The sequence below is a fragment of the Vanessa tameamea genome, chromosome 9, assembly GCF_037043105.1.
Source record: "Vanessa tameamea isolate UH-Manoa-2023 chromosome 9, ilVanTame1 primary haplotype, whole genome shotgun sequence".
In the NCBI taxonomy this organism is placed as follows: Eukaryota; Metazoa; Arthropoda; class Insecta; order Lepidoptera; family Nymphalidae; genus Vanessa; species Vanessa tameamea.
In genome coordinates, this window is record NC_087317.1 from 139,076 (window position 1) to 161,227 (window position 22,152).

Genomic DNA, 22,152 nt, shown 5'->3' on the forward strand with positions numbered 1-22,152 from the left:
TTGCGGAGTTGCCTTTTTGTATGGGTCGGCCTTATAATCTACCCAACTCTTTATTAGTCTAATAAATAATTTTTAAGCTGCAGATATCTCATAAACAGCTGGAAAATCCATAAATTTAGACACCTTGGCTTAAATCCAGTCACGAGAAATTCAAACGACCCTAAATGAATTTTAGGAAATATATCAGAAATATCTTTGTTTTCTACTGATGGTAATTATTGAATTATCTTTTTATAATGAAACCATCAAAGCTAACAAGACATTAAATCAAAATATATTGTATTCGAGTTAACTCAGAAGTAGATAAACACTCATTAATCGTCACGTTACAAGATACATACATCGAAAATTGTTTATTTTAGCTACTCAGTTCAATAAATGTGTTATCATTATTTAAGTATTCTTGTTTTAATACATGTAAGCGAGAATATATTTAAAATATGTAGACATTTACGTCTCATACTTTTAGATGTTATTATAATGTCATGAAAAGACATAATTAAGATATAATAGATAGATATTTTTTTTAAATAGATATAATAATTAAGATAAATAATAAGTATTCTGTGTAATTCTTGACAACGTTATTGATCTTGTGATTTTTCGATTGATTTGCAATTTAAGTCATATTTTTCGAAATAAAATTAAAATGATATTAAATCCAAATAGCTTGTATTCAATATAAGTATTGTATTACAATCTCTTACAATATGCTAAGATGTTGAAAATTTTATGACATCAATATTTTACAAATAATCCATGAATTTTTTTCTTGGATAATACACAAAATGTTAAACGAGCTTTACGGTATCTCTACGATGCTGAAGAGATCTTGAAGATCGTTGACATAGAAGCAGCAAATTATCGTTCAATGACCCAAGTTGGCTTCTTAATTAGATATAAATTTTAATGAGCTGGAGAGAGTCGTGATAATGTAGTTAATATTAATTAAATTACAAAAAGCATTTCTCTTCCTTATTAATTATTTATTTGTTTCCAAATTAAAGTGTAGATTCTACGCATGTTTCTTCGTTCAGCTATTTAGCTTGTTTTCACAAAAATCAGTCGATTGGTTGTCGAGTGGTTGTCATTTCGTACAAGTACAAGAGTAATTAAATAATTGACTTATTCCACGTGGACCGTAAGGAATTTATAATTGTCCCGGTATGTATATTAATTCGTAGAATTTGTCAAATTTAAATGATCGCATGAAATTTGGGGAACGATTCAGGATAAGTGTCGATTTTGATCAGTTTGCGTTGGTTAACAACAATAATAACAGTAAACTATACTAGTAGTATAGAGCATGTTGTAGTTTTTATTGGATGGTGTGGCGCGTCAATGTGATAATTAAATGAAAGTAGCCAATTAAATGCATTTAATTGAATTGCAATTAGCATTCACAAATAAAACAAAACGTTAAAATATACTGCCAGAGGCGCCTGTTTGGCATTTACTATCATTGCCCAGCGTTAGGGTCTGGGTTCTACTCACTCATTAATTACTTTACCTTATATTTTGCATGATGGTGTGTTTCAATTTGAGGAATGCGTGAACGAGAGTGTGTGCCGTATATGACGCTCAGTCAGTGTAGAATTGACGATATTTCGAATATTATGTCTACGGGCGATGGATCCATTATCATCAAATTGTCCAATCGTCCTTTTTTAAAATAATATTACGTCAAAGAACCTTTACTTTGATTTTATATAAGAACTGAAGTCCACTCTCATTAACACTCAAATTCCCAGAATTTGTACAATTAGGTTATTTTTAAAACCTTTGCATCAAAGGCGGCCGTTTTTTACGTGACCTGAGAGTTGAGTGATAAACGAGGCGCTTACATACAAAAAATATTTTTGTAATATTTCCTCTAAGAAAAAATTCGGAACGTGAATTTTCCCCGGCGGCCCGGAGACATTTCGAGGCACTTCTTTTGCGTCTGCCTTTTTCTTTCTTTCTTATCAAACTTGATTGCATACTACTAAAGGTGAAGCAATTTATTTAAAAATATATTTTTTTAGGGTTCCTTAGCCAAATGGTAAAAAGCGGAACCCTTATGGATTCGTCATGTCTGTCTGTCTGTCCGTCCGTATGTCCAGCCGTATGTCACGGCTACTTTTTTCCGAAACTATAAGAACTATACTGTTGAAACTTGGTAAGTAGATGTATTCTGTGAACCGTATTAAGACTGTCACACAAAAATAGTAAAAAATATAATAAATTTTGTTGGTTCCCCATGCTTAGAACGAAAACTCAAAATTTTTTTTTCATCAAACCGTTACATCAGTATGTTTTTAAGTGGTAGTGCCACACTGCATACCTTCGGGTTGCAGCCGAATGGGCCGGCACGCCCGGGGAAGTACCACTCTCACTTAAAACCGGCGTAAAGTGGTAGCTATGCTACCGCGTTTCGTCTGGTATGTTGCTGGAGCAGGGATGCTCAAGCTGCCTTCCGAATTCGGGGGGGGGGGGGCAATTTTGCGCTCGCCACAGTTCGGGGCAAGCGGAGTAGGCATCATAAGGCAACCCCTCCCACCCTCACTGTGGACTTCTGCAACATAAAGGGGACTCAACTCCAACTTGAATGCCGTTCACTTTCACCTTGAGACGGCGAAGCCGGCCTTGCTCTTTCTTACCGAGACCCAGATATTCTCTCCTGCTGATACAACTTTTCTTTCCTACCCCGGGTATAAATTGGAACATTCCTTTGTACCACGAGCTGGGGTGTGCGTTTACGTCAGAGATGATATCTGCTCTCGACGCCTCGGCAGCTTTCGAAGCTTTCTTCCTATGGGCTTCCCGGGATATTATGCAATTGGATTACCAGCTTTTTGTCAGATCGGAGCATCAAGGTCGTTGTCGACGGTGCATGCTCCGACCAAAAATTCGTCAATGCTAGTGTTCCACAAGGCTGCGTTCTATCACCCACTCTGTTTCTTCTGCATATCAATGACTTGTTGCAAATCAGTAACATTCACTGCTATGCAGTATATATATATATATATATATATATATATATATATATATATATATATATATATATATATGTACCGTAGACACCTCATCGAACGTCGAAGTAAACCGGAACAAACTTGTGTCTGAAATCGAGTCTTCGTTAAACAAAGTCTCGAACTGGGGCCGGCTAAACCTAGTCCACTTCAACCCCAAAAAGACGCAAGTTTGCGCGTTAACCGCCAAAAAAACACCATTCGTCGTATCTCCACGATTTGAGAACATTCCGATAGACGCCACAGCTAGTATGGGAATACTTGGCGTTGATATTTCGAACCTCGTTCAGTTCCGCGGTCAATTGGAAGGCAAACTCAAATTGGCATCAAAAAAGCTCGGTGTGCTCAGCAAGGCAAGACAATATGTCACGTCGGCACATCGCGTAAGACTATACAAGGCGCAAATTCGGCCTCACATGGAATACTGCTCTCACCTCTGGGCGAGTGCTCCCCAGTACCAGCTCCTTCCATTTGACCGTATCCAACGTAGAGCAGCTCGAATTATCGACGATCAAGCCCTTTCTGATCTGCTCGATCCTTTGGCTCTGCGTAGAGATGTTGGATCACTCTGCATCTTCTATCGAATCTTCCACGGGGAATGTTCCGAGGAATTGTTTGGATTAATCCCGGCAGCTGAATTTCACCTTCGGACATCTCGTCAAAATTCTAATACGATACGACTTGGGAACCTTCAAAAAAAGAGCGTACTCCTTCCTGAAAGGCCGGCAACGCACCTGCAAGCCCCCCGGTGTTGTAGATGTCCATGGGCGGTGGTAGTCACTTTCCATCAGATGAGAAATTCGCGGACCGAAGGAAGGTTAGGCTTCTAATTGAAGAAATAAGTCTTCTTCTATCTTCTTTTAAGTGATATACATTATGAGCGTGCTGCGCAAAGCGATAAATTACAAGCCCAGTTTAAATCTTATAATATATGTGTATATTATAAGGCTGCACAGGCTAAACAAAATTTAGGCGGATGAAGTCGTTTTTTAGTATATATATATTTTATATATATAGTACTATCGATTCGTAACAAAGACGTTTTTATAACTGCAGCACATATTTATTATGAAAATATTGAATTATTAACAACTAAATGCCAACCAACATTTTAATATATCATTTTATTGTAACAATCTATTCATTCGAAATTGTTTCCTCAATACAATCTCCATTGTAATATTCCTTTATTACCGGCACGCGCTCGTCGACCACAGATGGCGCCAAGTGCCATTTAATATTTATACGTACTATCCATGTCAGCACATTGATCTTCGTCAACAACTTCCTGTTGTATTTATGTTTGTCTTAAATACATTCATCTATCGCCGCCTTGAGGACAGAACGGCACGTGTGCCGTAACGGCAAGTTACTTCACTGGGTTCACTTGGTGGTAGGGCTTTGTGCAAGCCCGTCTGGGTAGGTACCACCCACTCATCAGATATTCTACCGCCAAATAGCAGTACTGTTGTGTTGCGGTTTGAAGGGTGAGTGAGCCAGTGTAACTACAGGCACAAGGGACGTAACATCTTAGTTCCCAAGGTTGGTGGCGCATTGGTGATGTAAGGAATGGTTAATATTTCTTACAACGCCATTGTCTATGGGCGGTGGTGACCACTTACCATCAGGTGGCCCATATGCTCGTCCGCTTACCGATATCATAAAAAAAAAAGCTTCATGACGCTCTCTTCTGCTGTCATGGCTACTCTGTGACGGGCCCTCCTCTAATCTGTGTGTGCATGGCACGTATGTATACTATATTCTGCGTTAATATATATAATAATGAGTGAAATATATTTATTTAACTAACAAAACACTATGATTATGCACATTTTGCTTTTGTTTAATTATAAATTTCAATAACCGTTAATTTGAGTTTTTATATCAGTGTCGTGTTTTAAGCTATTCAATTTGTTTCCCTAATTATTTTACTTTTATATGTAGCGGTACCGCGTTATTATAGAGATTGATAAGACACCAAAGTACAATGCGTAGTAATTTATTTACAAAAAAAGACATTTATTAGTAACGCCAATGACTGCGACCAATCGTAAAGAAGCTCTTTGCGAACAAGGTGACCCCCAAGGTGATATTAAGCAAAAATCCCCCAACACGTGTATTTATGTAATGCAGATGTACTGTTGAAGCTTATGCTAAAAATGTTTTTCTGAATAAGACGTACACTACTGTGTACAAAATTAAAATCAAATTCAAATTACTTATTCATCAAACCCAAAGATTATATTATAAGCTTAATTGAATATGATGATTACATTCTTGGTAACAGAGTATCTTCTTGCTTCTGGGCTTCCGGGTATTACGTGAACTTTAAAGTAAAATCTACCATGTGAGGTGTTTCAATTGTAATTTAAGTAATCTTTCTTATCATATTAAATCTTTAGCATGATTACATTTTGCAGCCAGTATCGAGTGAAAAAAAATCATGACTTTGCTCACTCGCGGTAATATTTTACAGCAACAGTAATACTGAAGTATTTGCATAAAAGCCCAAGATGATGGACGCTATAAAAACATTGTGGATCGTTAGACTCCGGTAATAGTATCAACAGTCGTAACCCAAGGGCGGCGAGACTGTTTCTACTCTTGCGGCAGGAAAATCAAAACATATTCCTTAATTTTTCCTACAACAAGCAAAACTGATATTTAAAAAAAAAAAAACGAAATGCTTGCTTTTCTCGTAAGGTTTAGTGTAGAGAAATATACTTCTATTTCAGTAAATTAAGACATGCAATTTTCCTTACGATTTTTTCCTACACCGCCGAGCCCGAAATAAATTATAAGCACATGGAAATTCAGTGGTACTTGCCAGTGTTTGACCCCTCAATCAGCGATTAAGATGCACGCGTTCTTACAACTGGGCCATCTCAGCTCTATTCCAGTACACTATTCCATTTGAGGGAAGAGGATTATACAAAAATGTGACAGACTTTTATCCCACGTGTTTCCTTTACCTAAGAGTACGAGATTAAAACACCAAATATAAAAACTGACTAATTAATCATCAATGAAAAACTAAATATCTTTTCCCAGCTATGAAAGCACTTTTCAATTTTCTGGTATTTTCATTGTAAATACTGTAAGTTTTACTTGTAAACGATCCGAGCGCACTACTCGTTACACCGAAATCGTCAGCGAAGCAATATTATATTGGTTTAGTTTGGAGTTCTCGTATCTCGTTTTATAGTTTTCTCTAAAAATGTTGTGTAAAATTTATCACGAGGATTTTCTTGTTCAGCGCTGGACATTTCATCTTACAGAAGTCTTACTTTTTGGCGAGTTACTATGGCAGTAGGTCGTAGTCGTAACACATATATTATTTCATAAAACAATCTAAATCTTTGCTATGACAGTACTGATACTCTAAATAAATAATGTATCTTTGTATTCGATTTGAATTTTATAAAATGTAAAAATAAAAAAGTAAATAAAATAAAAAAGTAAAATTGGGATAAGGGCAGGAGGATGATGATGATGATTAGATTTGAATTAAATATATTAAAATAAAACATTGCGGGTAAATCTTACAAAAGATTAAACCTGTAATATCTTCGAAAATATTCATTTAAATTACGGGCCATATTGATCTTTATTAAATTGAATATACAGGGTTATTGGTAATTCGACGTATTCCCGTTAGGCGGTAATAGGGGTGACTATTTGCAATAAGTTTAACCCCCATATGCATGATGCAAAAGTGAACCATTTTTGAGTTATCGCGATTTTTAGATTTTTTCAAAATAAGTCAAAAATGCAACTTCAAAAATTTATTAAAAAAAAAGTATCAATTAAAATCAATTTTTTTCTTCTTTGCATAATGCATATGGGGGTTAAAATTATCGCAAATAGTCACCCCTATCACCTCCTAACGGGAATACGTCGAAATACCAATAACCCTGTATACAATGTATTTAAGGTTGGATAAGGATTAATGTTGTTTTGCTTAAAATCGCTTCGTAAATAAGCCATTATTTCTCGTAAAAAGTAAATGATAAAAAATGGTTATTGTGGATTATTCCTAAGAGATAGACATATACCATCGACTTTTTTGCAGACCTTTTTAAGGTGCACAATACTGTAGTACATTATTTTGATGTATCTCTTAGGGTTCAGCCGGCGTTTGCAATGTAAGCGCAAAAAATGTGTTTATTTACGGCATCACATTAGGAACCTCTAAAATTGTCAGCGTTTCTTTACTATAAATGTACATGAATTACATATGAACCTACTCTTGAATCACTAGATCTATTAAAAATAATCGCATCAAAATCCGTTGCGTAGTTTGAAGATACCTAGGGACAGACAGACGGCGGGAAGCGACTTTGTTTTATATATGTCGTGATTAAACATAAATTATTAACGCTTTTCCTTAAATATATTATTATTTAAAATTTTAATTAATATAATTTAAATAGAATATAATGTGATAGAGTTTTACAAATGAGTTATTTCATATCGTTACGATACTTGTGGGTAATAAAATACTGAGTGAAAATGAAAAGTGATTTATTACCACAGTCCACAAAATATAGTACCCGATATACCAAATCGCTTACGTTAGTTGCACACAAAGTTTCAGAGACTCCGCTATCGGCGCATAGACCTTGACGCTGTAAAAAATTATAGCCATTCCCTATATTACATTACCAATGCGCCACCAATCTTGGGAGCTAAGATGTTATGTCCCTTGTGCCTGTAGTTACACTGGCTCAAGGGCTCGAAGAGTGAACTTCAAGCTTGGTACCTACCCAGGCGGGCGTGCTCAACGCCCTACTACTGAGTAAATTTCTGTTAATCTCAAAACTGTCATCCATTTTTAAATTTAAAATAACTTCCAAAATAAATCCCAGCTATTGTAATATACATACATACATACATATGTATATTTACAAAGTCACATTCGTCCACAGAAGCTGCTACTGAAAAGTTGAGAAGCTACTTAATTGACTACAAATTAACTGTGAAATTCCAGATGTTTTGGTTTTTTACTTTTAAACGGGTTACTTTTAAATCGGAACACTGGTTATTGATGAATGGTACTCACCGATCACTCACGTTTCGATGGTTTCATGTTATCGTAATCTATTTTTATGTGTGCAGTGCGGCGACAGCGTCTGCGGCGACGGTCGACCCCTTTGTCGGTCGCCGAGGACCACCACCATTGCTGCGCTCGCGCACGCTGCCTGCCATCATTGCGCCCGGCTTTTCAATATTACATGCTCAAATCGATCCGCAAAGAACTACAGGTCAGTTGGGGTTGATTCCTATTATATATGTGATTAAATAATACAATCCGTATTAATGCATGAAGTACGTTTATCTTATTTAAATAATGTTATTAGTTGTCATCGTATTTTTCTGTTCTTAATCTTTTCTGTTGGGGAGTAAAGAATGTAAATTATTTAAAAAATATATTTAATATGAGGTACAACATTGTAGTTATTAGTGGTATTTAATTTTGTCACATGCCTTATTCTGTGCTATTCACTGTTAAGCAAGCGAGTAGCGTCCGTTAGAGGCGAAGTTGTTAACGCAACTATGTTGAATTTGAGAATTAAATGCAAGTTTAACGCTTCTATGTTGAATATAGATTTTAACTTTGAATTTGTAACCCAGGAAGAAGAAACGATCATGTTTTGTAATTAATTTATGTTGTTGTAAATATAATATACTATTTATGAAGCTTTTGTACCAAATTGGAGGGATGTTAATATGAGTATTTAATCATATTAACATTGTTTCCCGTGAATTGTTCACCATTTTCCTCCTTCAATTGAAATAGACTAAAGTATTAAAATAAAATTCAAACCGGTTCATCTTCAGCCTTATTGTATTCGTGGAGATTCTTTAAAGAATAATGCAGCATCATTGCCGAGTGCCGTCAGGTGCGGGGATTCCTGGCGTGCTGATTGTATAAGGTATGAAAACATCGCACCGCACGTTGAATAATATTTACTTACATTATATTAACTTGAACTGCTCGTATCTCTACTTGAATGAATTATTAAATTTCTTCGAATTAAGTCATGGCGGGTTTTCTAGTTTATTGTATCTTCGACCAATTATATTTTATCGTCCAAACGATTGACGTGCCAATGTTGTTTGAGCATCGAGACAAATTAATAATTTTGATAATAATAATATATAATTCTAAATGAACTCGGTTTCCGTTGATAGTTGTGTCGTAATGGTTCTATCATTCGAATTAAAACGATCTGAATCATTCCCTAGCGTGTTTTAAAGCCGTTACGTGTGGCGCAATTCAGTCGGTGAATTCAGAGAGCACGCGATGTAAAGTTGCTTCCAGACACTAAGATGGACTCCGCCGAAATAATACGCTGGTGTGTCGGTTACATTAGAATATCATAGATATGTGCCAAGTCAATAGTTTATCAGTTCCTCCGCACGAACGATTTTGTTAAACTTTAATATTCAAAAGTTTATTGTTCCATAAATTAAGATTTGTTTAACTTTCATGAATAACTACGGTAATATGAATTTATTATATTTTATAGATTTTATGAAACAAACAAAAAATTGTTTTGGCTCGTTGATCGTTGATGAGGTCCAATGTAAGATATAGAAGATAAGGGTTCTTTTCCCAATAACATCTTACTATCATCCTGGAGTAAGGAAATTGGCAGACACGCTCTTGCGTCGGCAAATACGTAAAGACGTTGATCTTCGGCTCATCACATTGTGGGCGCTTCGGCGCTCGCCGCGAGTTCGACGAATCATATCCCGAGAGTGATTACGACATTATAAAGAGTTCACCTGTGTTTGAGCGCTACTTGTGCTCTATAAAATATATATAAAAATCTTTTGTAGTTGACTAATATTTGAGAATGGCTATACCACAAATAATTCATATTTATTTTCATAGATCAAAGTATGATATCGCTATTATTGTAATAATAATAACCTACAGCACATGTTGTTTTAGACTTTTGAAATCGAGGCTTTTAATTTCCGTTATCTATACTTATAAAATAACATGTCCTGAGTGACTGATTCATCAATGCCCAGCGTAAACTATTAAAGTTAGCGCCATAAAATTTAGTAAGTATTTATTGAGTTGAGACACCCACTAAGGAAGGATTTTTGAAAACTCTACCCCTAAGGGTGTAAAATAGGGTTTGAAAGTTTGTATGGAAGTTCGTCATTTTTTAAGTTAGAAACATGTAACTTTATTTTTGGAATAATGATTAAAAATGAGTAGATACGTATTTAAGCGTTTCTGCATATTTTACCCCTATGGGGCGAAATATCCACCAATGTAGTATACAAAGAGGTCTTAAATTAACGTAATGTTTTGACTTCATCACTGAGTCACATGCAGGTTTCATCACGTTTACCTTGACTGCCGGGCACGCGATACTAATAAACTAAGACCAATTAATAATAATGTCATTAAAATCCGGAAAGCAAATAATTCAGTTCAAATTCATTGAAAAAATACTTCCGAATGTTGTGTAAATATTTGAAGTGACAAATAAACTTTAATATTTTCGAGAGATAAATCTATAGCAGTTAGAAATTCAATAGCGGTCTCTGTTTTGTTTGTGTATTTATTCCAATTCTTCGTAACACCTTTCAGTAAAACTAGGCTATGAATAATTTTGTCACAAACAAAGTAATAAAAGTTATGTACATACGATTTTGAGTAAAAGAAAACGCCTTGACGCGATACAATTACGCCATCATATCTAAGTCTTATTTCATCTGATTTGAATTGGACCTCTCATTGTCAGGATTAATATCTTAACTTTGTTCAGTACATTTTTATTGTTTTGGAAAAGTATTAACTACAAATTCTTATGAAAATGTATGGAAAAGAGTTCGCAGCCGCGCGCCGCAGCGTGTGTCCGCAACGGGTAATGGGCATAATTGGTTTCGGAATAAAGTTCATTTTTCCCACCTATCTTTCTACATCTTTTCACAAACGTCAAAGTTATAATATTTAGATTTTACAAGTTCCTTTAATCATAGCCTGAATCTGAACTACTCCCCAACTAAAAAAAAATACAATGAACGTGACTTTCACATTTATATTCTCTTTTGATCCGCAAACCATTGACACTTTGAATTTTCATTTCAGGGACTATCCATGGTTCAAACTTAAATTTCAGTTTATGTATTGCCTATAAAATCTGCTTCAAATCCATTATTTTATTCTGTGCAACAAAATCTAATTTTAAAGAATTTTAGACTTGTATTGTTGAGTTTCAGAGACTTCTAGTTTCAAGGTAATTCGTATTGTATGGATAATCTTAATACTCTCAGTACAATCCATTATCTCCATTAGTTTCAGATATTCTCTTTCATTTGTATGTTTTAACTTCTGTCAATATATTGGGTGTATACGATCTCGACGTGATGATGGCGATAAAGATGATTATGATGCATGATGATGCCAGTGTGACGAAACTTTGGAATATTATAACATTTGAATATCAAACTAAGTTAAGTTTGAGGTCAGCAAGAACAGTATTCGGATCACGCCAAATGTCCAAAGGGCCAATATTATATCCTTCGGAGCGAATTGAATTGAAAGCATTCGCTTCGATGAGAAATTTGCTATCGCTGCACACAGACGTCAAAATATATCAAATCTGGAAAGGCATTCAATTGAATTCAATATATTATTAACTTTAATAAGAATACGATTGGCGAAACAAATATATATTTATTTTATTTAACATTTCTTCATATTAATTTTGTATCAGAATGGAAAAGAAAAATGATGTTATCTCTAACTGGTAAATCGTCACAACCGGCCATTGAACCGCCCAAGCTATGTAACGTATATTTCATAAGCTCATTACATCGTCAGCACACGTACAATATTCTTAGGATTTACGTTACGTCCCTTGTTCCTGTAATTACACTGATTGGGACGGTAGAGCGACTTGTGATTCGGTGGTGGTGGTACCCAGACAAGGGAGCTTATTTATTTATATTGCTTATATTTGGAACGACAATAGGCTTGCACGTCGATGTCAATTACTTTTGACTTTATCCTTTTATCACACGTTACTCAAAGACAAATAAGTTTTAACGTACCTTAGAGTTTGTCAACCTTTAACGTTTTAGACATAACTAGATTTGCTAACAGTATTTAAAACGGGATATTTACTCGTCACGTCTCGTGAACAAGACATTCGTATATAATGTCGAAATATCGAGTTCCACCAAATAAAAATTAAAAACATGGTAACTTGGCGTCGATATTTCAAGCCTCGTTCAGTTCCGCGGTCATTATATGTTAGTGAGCAAAGTGGATTCACCGCACTTGAGCAACTCGTCAAGGCACTATTTCGGCATTAATGTTATTAATTTTTAATTTAGGGTTAAATTAATGTTAGCTGTCATAAAACAATTGCTTCCAGATTTTTTCAAAATAATAATTTCGCTGTATAACTGAGCCAATGATTTTTATTCAATAATAATGACTCAATGTGTGGCGCCGGGTCCTTTCGGAAATTATTTATCCGATTCAGTCAAATATTGAGATTCCAAGCAGTCGTGGCTGGCACTTGCTTTGAGGTTCCTGCTTATGTACCATTAACAATAGGCGGCGCGTGACTTGTAGCGGATTATTAATCACAAACAAACTTGGAAAGCCTTCACAACAATCAAGAATTTTAAAACATATTCATTTTCTCGACCGAAGTGTCTTTTTAACTTGACGATACAAACTAAACTGGTCAAAAATGTTCAACTTGTAGTGTTTAAGATAATCTTGGGATGTAATATATATTGTAATGGGATGTTATGTAATCGTGAAAGTAAGTCTCGTAAAAATTATCACCTATAAATATTACCTAGATAATAAAAATCATCTTCGGACTCGCAACTCGGAAAATGATCGACTTTATGTGGTTTCTAAATTTTGGAAAAAAGCCTTCACAGGTCTGAGGCAATTTTTTTCCGAACCTGTGATATTATTTTGATGAGCAAGTGTACGGCTTCTATATTAGACAACAATTTTGACTTAATGATGTACCAAGCACTACTTTAATGCAAACGAATGTCTCCAAGAGCAAAATATTTCTACAAGAAAATAAAGATATTATTTTCCTCTCATGAATGCGTGAGTGCTATGGTTGTCACCAAAATTAACGTTCGTGAAGACCAAACGGCCTACGTATTCAAAACTGTGTCTACAGAAGAGGACGTTTGTCGTTATTTACTTTGCAAATTAACTTTACTTACGTCGTGAGAATATAAGTCTGTTCTAGCGCAGTACTGACATGCCCTTTTATGAAAAAAGTATTTAAATATATAAAAGGCGTTGGATTTTGGTGAGAGAGACAATACAAGAAGCATCTAAGATATTCTTAGTTCATGACGCATTGTTGGTGTATGGGATGGGCTGGATTGCATGCTAAGCAAATTTATAGTCTGTTGCTATAACGAAACTTTGATCAGTATTATATTCAACTTTCGTAATTAATTTTGGGTGCTCCATAAGGTTTCCATAAGTCTGCAGCTCGCCAAGGTTGGTCGCGTCAATACGAGTTGATTGTTATAAGATTAAACTGCGTAAAAGTCGTGGATTTATAAGTGTCATTAACTTATGATTAGTTTTCGCCTTCGCCTTCGTTTTCCGCTTTCGCTTTCGACTTACAAAACATTTTTTTCGATATTGATAGGCAAGTATCGCATACAGTGAATCTCATTTTACTGAAAAAAAAAGGAATATTTTGTTCCTCGAAGAGTAGAATTTATTTGATTGAAGACTATTATTATGTAGGATACAAAGTCTTCAAAACTTAGGTTTTTTTTTAATTATACGACTATTAGACGACTTTACAGTTGATTTTTTTAGGTTTTTGATAACCTTTTATATATATGAAACTGGGATGCTACTTGAATTTTCAAGTTAACCTAAACCTCAACAATATTCTCCTTAAGATGTTTAATATAATGATATATGTAGATACACACATGAAAGCGGGTTATGTTTAGAAGGTAATCAAGGTAAATGCCACAAAGTACATTAAAACTGAAACAAGCACCGATAAGCCATGTTTAATTGTCTAGAAAATATAGCCGTCGTGCAGAAACATAGCCTCGAAAAACGCTTTGGATCACCGCCAGCCACTTAGACTTGCAAATACTATGATATTTCTATTTTAGTCGAGTCATAGGATTTTTTATTTAAATTTTTAGCACCATATTGCTTGATAAAAATATTTTTTTTTTTATAAAATTCACAGCTGTTAATCAAATAACATCAATGTTTAGTAGTCAACCTTGCTCATAGATATTAGCATCCTAAGAATGGTATGGTGAAGAGCAGATAATATGTAACCATTACTTACAACAACAATGCGACATTACTTACGAAAGGACACGTTAAAAAAAAAATGCAAATTATACCTCATTTATTATGATATTGTATTAGTTATTGTGGAAACGATTCTGTCGATATTTTGAATTGGGTTTTTACTTTGTCGTATAAATAAAAATCTCGTATTATATAAATCATGATTAACCTGTTTTGACGTCATTCACTTTTAATTAATTAACCAATTGATCGTTTCTTAACTCAATACATACATATACGTACATACATCACATTGCAAAATGCAAACTTTGAGTTATTGATAAATTCTATTATTATTAGTACCCAACTAATTGTACGTACTTAATAATTTTATTAAAAAACAATTGCCTTTTGATTTGATTATATATGATAATGAATAATTTATTAGTAATGTATATTTTGGTTACAACTAGGTAATACGTGATAGAAAAACAATGTTATAAGAGTATTTTTAGGAAGTGCATTCTCGTCGAAAATTCTCGTTGTCAGCTAACGACGGCGGCTGCATCCAGGAATGCGGCGAGCATAGTGGGATTAGAACCATCTGCAGTACAAAAAGAATGTTTATTGGCTACGATTTGTTTACGCTAAAACCCGGATACATTATTCAAAAAACTACGCGATAGCTTCAAATGCTATTGAGTCAAATAACATGTCTACTTTCCGTAAAAAAGAATTGTCTGTTTGGTCTAGTGGTCTAGATATAAGGCCGATCCCGATGTCCTGGGTTCCAACCCCACGGCGAGAAATAAAAAGTTAGTGAGTTTTAGTGACGAAAATTTTTTAGCAGTAGCGGATTCTGGAATTTGGATGAATGTACGCTCTGCACTTAAACTCCAATACGCCCGGGTGTTGGATTATGAGAGTGAAGAAATGGGGAGTGCACTTATGTGTGTGCGCAGTCTTGTACACTTTAAAGTGTTTTTTATTATGTCATATGTAGAGAGGCAGGCTAACGGGCCACCTGATGGTAAGTGCCCACTACCACCCATAGGCATTGGCGCTGTATGAAATATTAACTATTCCCTTCATTACACCATACCGCCGCCACCACTGATTAAGTTTGCATTGCAGTTCCACTAGCTAGTGAGCCAGGATGTGAGCTGCCTTCAAACCGGAACACATAAGTATTGCTATTTGACAAAAGAATATCGAATGAATATATATGAGATGGTACCAACCCAGACAGGTTGGCACAAAATACTACCAGTAAAAACAATTGAAGTACTTGAAAACTCAATGCTGTTGAACCGTATTTGAACCCGCAGTCTAATATTAAGATCCATGTGTTCTGCTATTTGACTAAGGGCATTTTTTTTGTTTATATAAATTAATTACAAGTCAGTATAAAAGGGTAGTCCTGTAATGGACAGATGAAAGGGGAGAACTTATATATTTAGAGGGGATGGAATGGAATCTGTACGTTGAACTGACCCTTTGTTAAAAGTTCACGTAAATTTAGCTTTGATTCAGTTTGTAACGAAATGTGATTTATTTAAAGAAACAAGATTTTACGGATTGATTGAACAGAACTAAATTTGTAAACCTAGGAAATTGAAAAACTTTTGTTTTATATTATTACTAACTGTGCGCCGCGATTTCGTCTGCGATCAGTTTGAATTCTTAATTTCTATTTCAATTTACATATTAATATTACATGAATAACTTAAAAAGTGGTAATTTCTCGAGATAATTAATTATATATCAAATAAAAGCTAAAATTTATGAAAGACGTTTCGTTCTATTTAATTGAAGCGTTTGTCGATCACTTCCTATCTAACAATTGACAGTTTTCTTAAAAAACATAACTAAGCTCCGATTTTATACATTTCATAAAAAAACGTATATTTGTTAAATAAGAGTCCAATATATAAATTGAGGGTGAACATTGATGGCATTAGCAAGAAATATTTAATATTTATTTAATAAAGTTTATTTATTTACTAGTTTCTGACTGTAAATTATATAGTTATCATAAATTATAATTTGAATGTGAAACATAAATCAAAATATGTCCACGGCTTAGAGATTGAAATTTGAATAATTTTAACGGCCAAAGTCGAAATTCTATTGTTACAGGCGACCGAGCAGTTATCCGACCGCCCGTTTCGCAGCGAACATTTTTTTTTCGTGTCGATGCATGAAATTTGGAAACGACGATATTATCGTCTAATTTTTATTCGAATGTTAACATATTTTTCTGAATAAGGATTAATAATGAAACAATTTTTCGAATAATACGCCGCCATAGTTAAGCCATTTTGTACAAATATTTAGAAACCTTCCTCGTCTATCGCTCTTTCTATTAGTGAAGACCGTGTCAAAACCCATTGATTGGCTCTAAAGTAAAAAACGGAGAGACAGGCAGATACAGAAAGTGACTTTGTTTAAAATCTATGAGACTGAATCACGCTTTCAACATTTTCTATAAAAATTATGGCTAGATACAATCAAGTGTTTCAGTTAAGTTGAGTTGTTGTCCTGTCAGTTGTGCCACTTAATTTGAATAAATCTGCCCGACAGGTTTAAAAAATATTTATAAAAGATTACCATTTACTAGCACTGGTAGGTTTAACTCATATTGATTCTGAAGGTAATAAGGAACTTATTTTTAGAGTAACAAAAATTATTACAATCGGTTTACTTTACATCTAGAGTTCATTGAACTTATTATATTCTCATGTGCTTCGGAGACCTTTTCATTGGGTTATTTATAAACAATTCAAAGGAAACCTTTACTTATTTTTTATTACTTTGAATTCGCACGCTCGAACTTGTATTTATTTTCAATTTACACCTTAATTTGTTGTGAATCGTTCAAAATATACATTTTCGTATTCGTTCGAGTTACGCGTTTTATGCATTTACACACGCTTGTGCAATGATACTTTTTCTTTTTTAATTACCTTTATTTATTTACAAAAAAAATGTTTTTAAAGCGAGGATTAATTCTTACATAATTATATGATAAAAAATATTTATGGGATATTGATATAAACACAGATGGCTTACTACATATAGTGTTGTCTTGTCCTATCGATATAATTTAATACAGTCATTAATAAACTTATATTGTAAAAATAATTATAAACAGACCCGAGATGGCCCAGTGGTTAGAACGCATGCATCTTAACCGATAATTTCGGGTTCAAACCCAGGCAAGCACCACTGAATTTTCATGTGCTTAATTTGTGTTTATAATTCATCACGTTCTCGGCGGTGAAGGAAAACAACGTGAGGAAACCTGCATTTGTCTAATTTCAACGAAAAGCTCAACTGTAGCTTGGCGCTGGGAAAGTCGTTAGTTCGATCCTGACTATGATCGTACCAACTCTCGATACAAGTTACAATTAACTGTTGTGGGAAAAGCAATAAATAAATAAGTAGTTACAGTATTTTCTATATTTTTCGCTTTTACTAAGTGTCCATGGGTTATCCATGTAACTATTGACGTGACACAGACAGCCAATAACATCAGATACTTTTTACGAAACCTCTATTCGAGCGCAACTTAATACCCAATTAGATCACATAAAACGATATTGAGGGCTACAACCTCCAAGGCGCACTGGGGACGAGACGGACAGCGGTCTCTAGTCATGGCCTCGGCAATAATAGCGCAGACGTTGCTGACGGTGCAGTAATTGTGTTTGTCATTTATTTTGATATTTCTACACATATGTTTTTTACGGTTCATGAGTAATTTTACAAATACAATTTATTGAGGTTTTCTATCTTGACACTTCTAGTCGCACCCAGCTAAGCCCAGGAGTCAGTGAGCTCGTAGTTTAAGCTTGCTCCCGGTCACTCTGCGCGGAAAGGGGGGACTCTCTGAGGAAAAAAAGAGCGTACTTGCGTTTGTTCGCACTCTACTGGTGCACTGTAATACGTATAACCTGTGCAGTAGGATAGTATTTGATATTTTTCCCTCCATTCTTTCTGGTCTAAGATTTTTATTTTCAATATAAATACAAATTACATTTTATGCGTACTTTATTGAATCAAATTACATATTAACTATATGTTTAACAAATTATATATTTAAATTGATCTTGGTAATTATGGGCAAAATTCTCGAAAGAATCCAATCTATTTTATACATGATCAAATTTATAGAGTAAAACTTTTCGAACCATACACTCGAATAGTTCTTTGAGAATATTTCCTCTTAGCCGGATGTGCACTCGGAGTCTGGAAAACTATTAGTTGTCGGTTAATTTATATACTCGTACTTGCTGTGCCGCCTTACATCGTCGGTATATATAAGTTTGATTCATACCGTTGCATACATGATTACTCGCTCACAGTTTATTGAGTTGAGGTAGCCCAGCGGAAGCAGTTGAATTTAAATCGAATATTGCGCATTCACACCCGGACCAACACAGTTGTGTTAATGTATTTTAATCTTGATAGGTTTCTAATAGTCCTTTTCCGAAACAAAATTGGCAATAAAAGAATTTTCGTTTGCTGCAAATCATGAGGTGAGCCACAAAAAAAAAAGTAGTGTTCTCGCCGCTGAATAATTTCGTTTCTTTAACAACACTAATTAATAAAAAAATAGCAAGTAGGGAAATAAATAATTAAAGAAAATGTTTTAATTAAAAAATATAGCTATGACAAAGCTATGATATATTCAAAGTCAAAGTCAAAAATCTTTATTCAATATAGAAGTGTTTACACTTGCTTATTGATTGTCAAAAATCTACCACCGGTTCGGAATTTAACACCTCGGACCTGAGAAGAACCGGCGAAAGAAACTCAGCGGGATATATATATTTTTTTTTAACCATTTTCCATGTACAGTGATAATTATATTTTAGTTATTTGAAGCAGCCTGGAGGCGATCATTTCATTCCCAAGGTGTGCAGTCAACTAAAAAGTCATTAGTGTTGTAATATCCTTTAGCACACAAACGCTCTTTAACGATTCTTTTGAATTTTATAATTGAATAATTTTGAACGGTTTCTGGGATCCTGTTGTAAAAACGTATACATTGCCCCAAAAAAGAGTTACTAACCCTGTGTAATCGGGAACTTGGAGTAACAAGTTTATTCTTGTTCCTAGTGTTAATAGAATGTACGTCACAATTTCTGGGAAAATCGTTTATGTTTTTGCGTACATACATAACATTATCAAAAACAAATTGAGAAGCGACAGTCATTTTTTCTTTAAATTTATCTCTTAACGAATCTTTTGAGCCGAATTGCACGAATAGCCCTCTTCTGCAGTACAAAAATAGTATTAATGTCAGCTGCATTACCCCAGAGTAGGATGCCATACGACATTATACTGTGGAAATAACTGAAGTACAAAAGGCGAGCCGTATCCGCATCAGTCAAAAGTCTAATTTTTTTTACCGCATAGGCTGCAGAGCTGAGTCTATTCGCCAACTTATATATATGGGGGCCCCATTGGAGCTTAGAGTCTATTGTCATACCAAGGAACTCTGTTGATTCTAAAACATCTAATGCTTCCCCGTTTAAGCGTACACTCGTTTTGACACATCTTACATTGGGAGTAGTGTATTTAATACAGTTGGTAGTACAGAGATGGGCCTATAGTTGTTGGGGTCTGATGTACTACCTGACTTAAATATTGGTAATACTCTACTATGTTTCATGAGGTCAGGAAACACGCCACTAAGGACACATTTATTAAATATAGTGACAAGGTAGGGTGCGATTACATCAATTATTGAATTGACTACCTTGACAGAGATCCCCCACAGATCGGCCGTTTTCTTAATATCTAGTTATCTGAAGGAACTTATTACATCACTTACACTTACTGTATTAAATTTAAAGCTAATATTACATTTTTCCACGTGGTTTTTTAATAATGATTCAGCAACGGTAGGAGAGGAATTTAATGAGTTAGTAGTCGAAAATGGAATGTCAGCAAAAAATTTTTCAAAAACAGTTGCAACATCCCGATCTGAGGAAAATAAAATGTTGTCAATAGATCAGCTAAAGTCGGAGATGTTATTTTTGACTCTTCCAGTTTCACAATTAATAATTTTCCATGTCATTTTAATTTTATCAGGTGCGTCAATATATATATATATTTTTTTATATCAATGATTTAGCTGTATGACATACACGTTTGAATAGTTTAGAGTAGGCACTAACATAACTGATAAATGAAAAAGACCGGTTGTATGATCTTTCACTATAAAGTTCATACAACCTCTGCCTACTCTTGTGAATTCCGACAGTCGCCCAATCATTAAATTTAAGAAAATTCCTAGAATAGACCTTCTTGGAAGTAAATATGGCATTAAATTCTGTTTTAATTAATTTAAAAAAATTGTTATATAGCTCATTAGAATTATCATTTAATTGTAAATATGAGAACTTTGCCATGATATTACTTCTGAACTTCTCAATTCGATACAAATTGATTGGAACAAATGTATGTTTTAAATCATTAGCATTATTTTTTATTTGCGAATTAAATGAAGCCAACTATCCACAATGATCAGAACTTAACATATTTATAATACATTTATGATTAGGTACACAGTTGGTAAATATGTTGTCAATACATGTTGCAGTGGATTCAGTGATTCTAGTTGGCTCTAAGAATAAGTTAATGAGGTTATATGAATATAATAATGATCTGAATCTAATACTTGTGCTATAGTTTTCTAATAAATTTATGTTGAAGTCACCACAAATAAAAATATATTTACTTGATCCAGATAATTTCAATAATGCACTTTCCAATATTTTCTCAAATGCTTCATATAACCCGCTAGGAGGTCTGTCTACGCATACAACAATGACATGCTCAAGCTCTGCACAGGCTATTTCAATAGTCTGCTCAATAGAAAGGCTCATAACGTCCTTACGTTCTTTAAATTTTAGATTTTTGTTAATAAGTATTAATGAGCCACCACGTATAGCTTTTTTTCTACTAAACATACTAGCCATCTGGTGACCACTGAAATTAAACATAAACTGATAATTTACAAGCCAGTGTTCTGTTATACATAAAATATCAATGGCATTACTGTTTATGAATAACTCAATTTCTAAATCTTTTCCTGCCATTCCTTGAATGTTTTGGTGCGCCAGGTTTACAAGTTTACTATTATTATTGTTTTGATTATTTCTAATTTTAAAATTTAGGAATTTATCCAAAGTTAAATTACTTTTAGGTAAATTAATATTAGTATTAATAATAATATTTTTATATTCATTTGAATTTTCTCGAAAACATAATGAAAATTGACATGCATTTCTTAGCACTCCTCAATATATTTCGAATGTTTGTCAAATAAAAATTCCACTTGTGTAAAAAATGTCTATACTTATATTGGGCAGATAAACGAAATTAGATTTAGTCTACGCGTTACTTTGTCAATTTGTTCTACAGTCGGTCGACGTAGCTAGAAATAACTTGACGTTATATATTGTATTTTACTTAAATACTTGCTGTCTGTTAGCTGATAAACGTCTTTATACAACAAATCATTTATAAAATTAAGAGTCGTTGAACAATACTGAATATTGTTAAATCTCGGGGCCTCCCTTTGATTAGGTTTCGCACAGTAGGTATTTAATTAGCCCACAGTGAAAAATCTTAACTATAATACCTCAGCACTCCTGAAACAAAGTGAATTATTTCTTCTGACTTATTTTCACGACTTCTTTTGACTTTTATTGACACGACCCCTCGACGTGTGCCTACGTTGTATTATGAATAATCCAGATTTAGCTTAGAGAAAGAAATGCTATCACGGAATTTTCCGTAGCTCCATAAGATAAGCCACCTAATAGACATTTCCGT

At 34.3% G+C, this 22,152-nt stretch overlaps 1 protein-coding gene across 2 annotated transcripts in view; it reads left to right on the plus strand.

Moving 5' to 3' along the window:
* Positions 1–22,152, plus strand: part of Wake (wide awake) — a 163,075-nt gene that overhangs the window by 7,024 nt on the left and 133,899 nt on the right. For both annotated transcript variants that reach the window (XM_064215744.1, XM_064215746.1), the window contains exon 2: positions 8,130–8,275. In XM_064215744.1, coding sequence (XP_064071814.1) covers positions 8,130–8,275 — 146 coding nt within the window. The remainder of the gene's footprint in view (positions 1–8,129; positions 8,276–22,152) is intronic.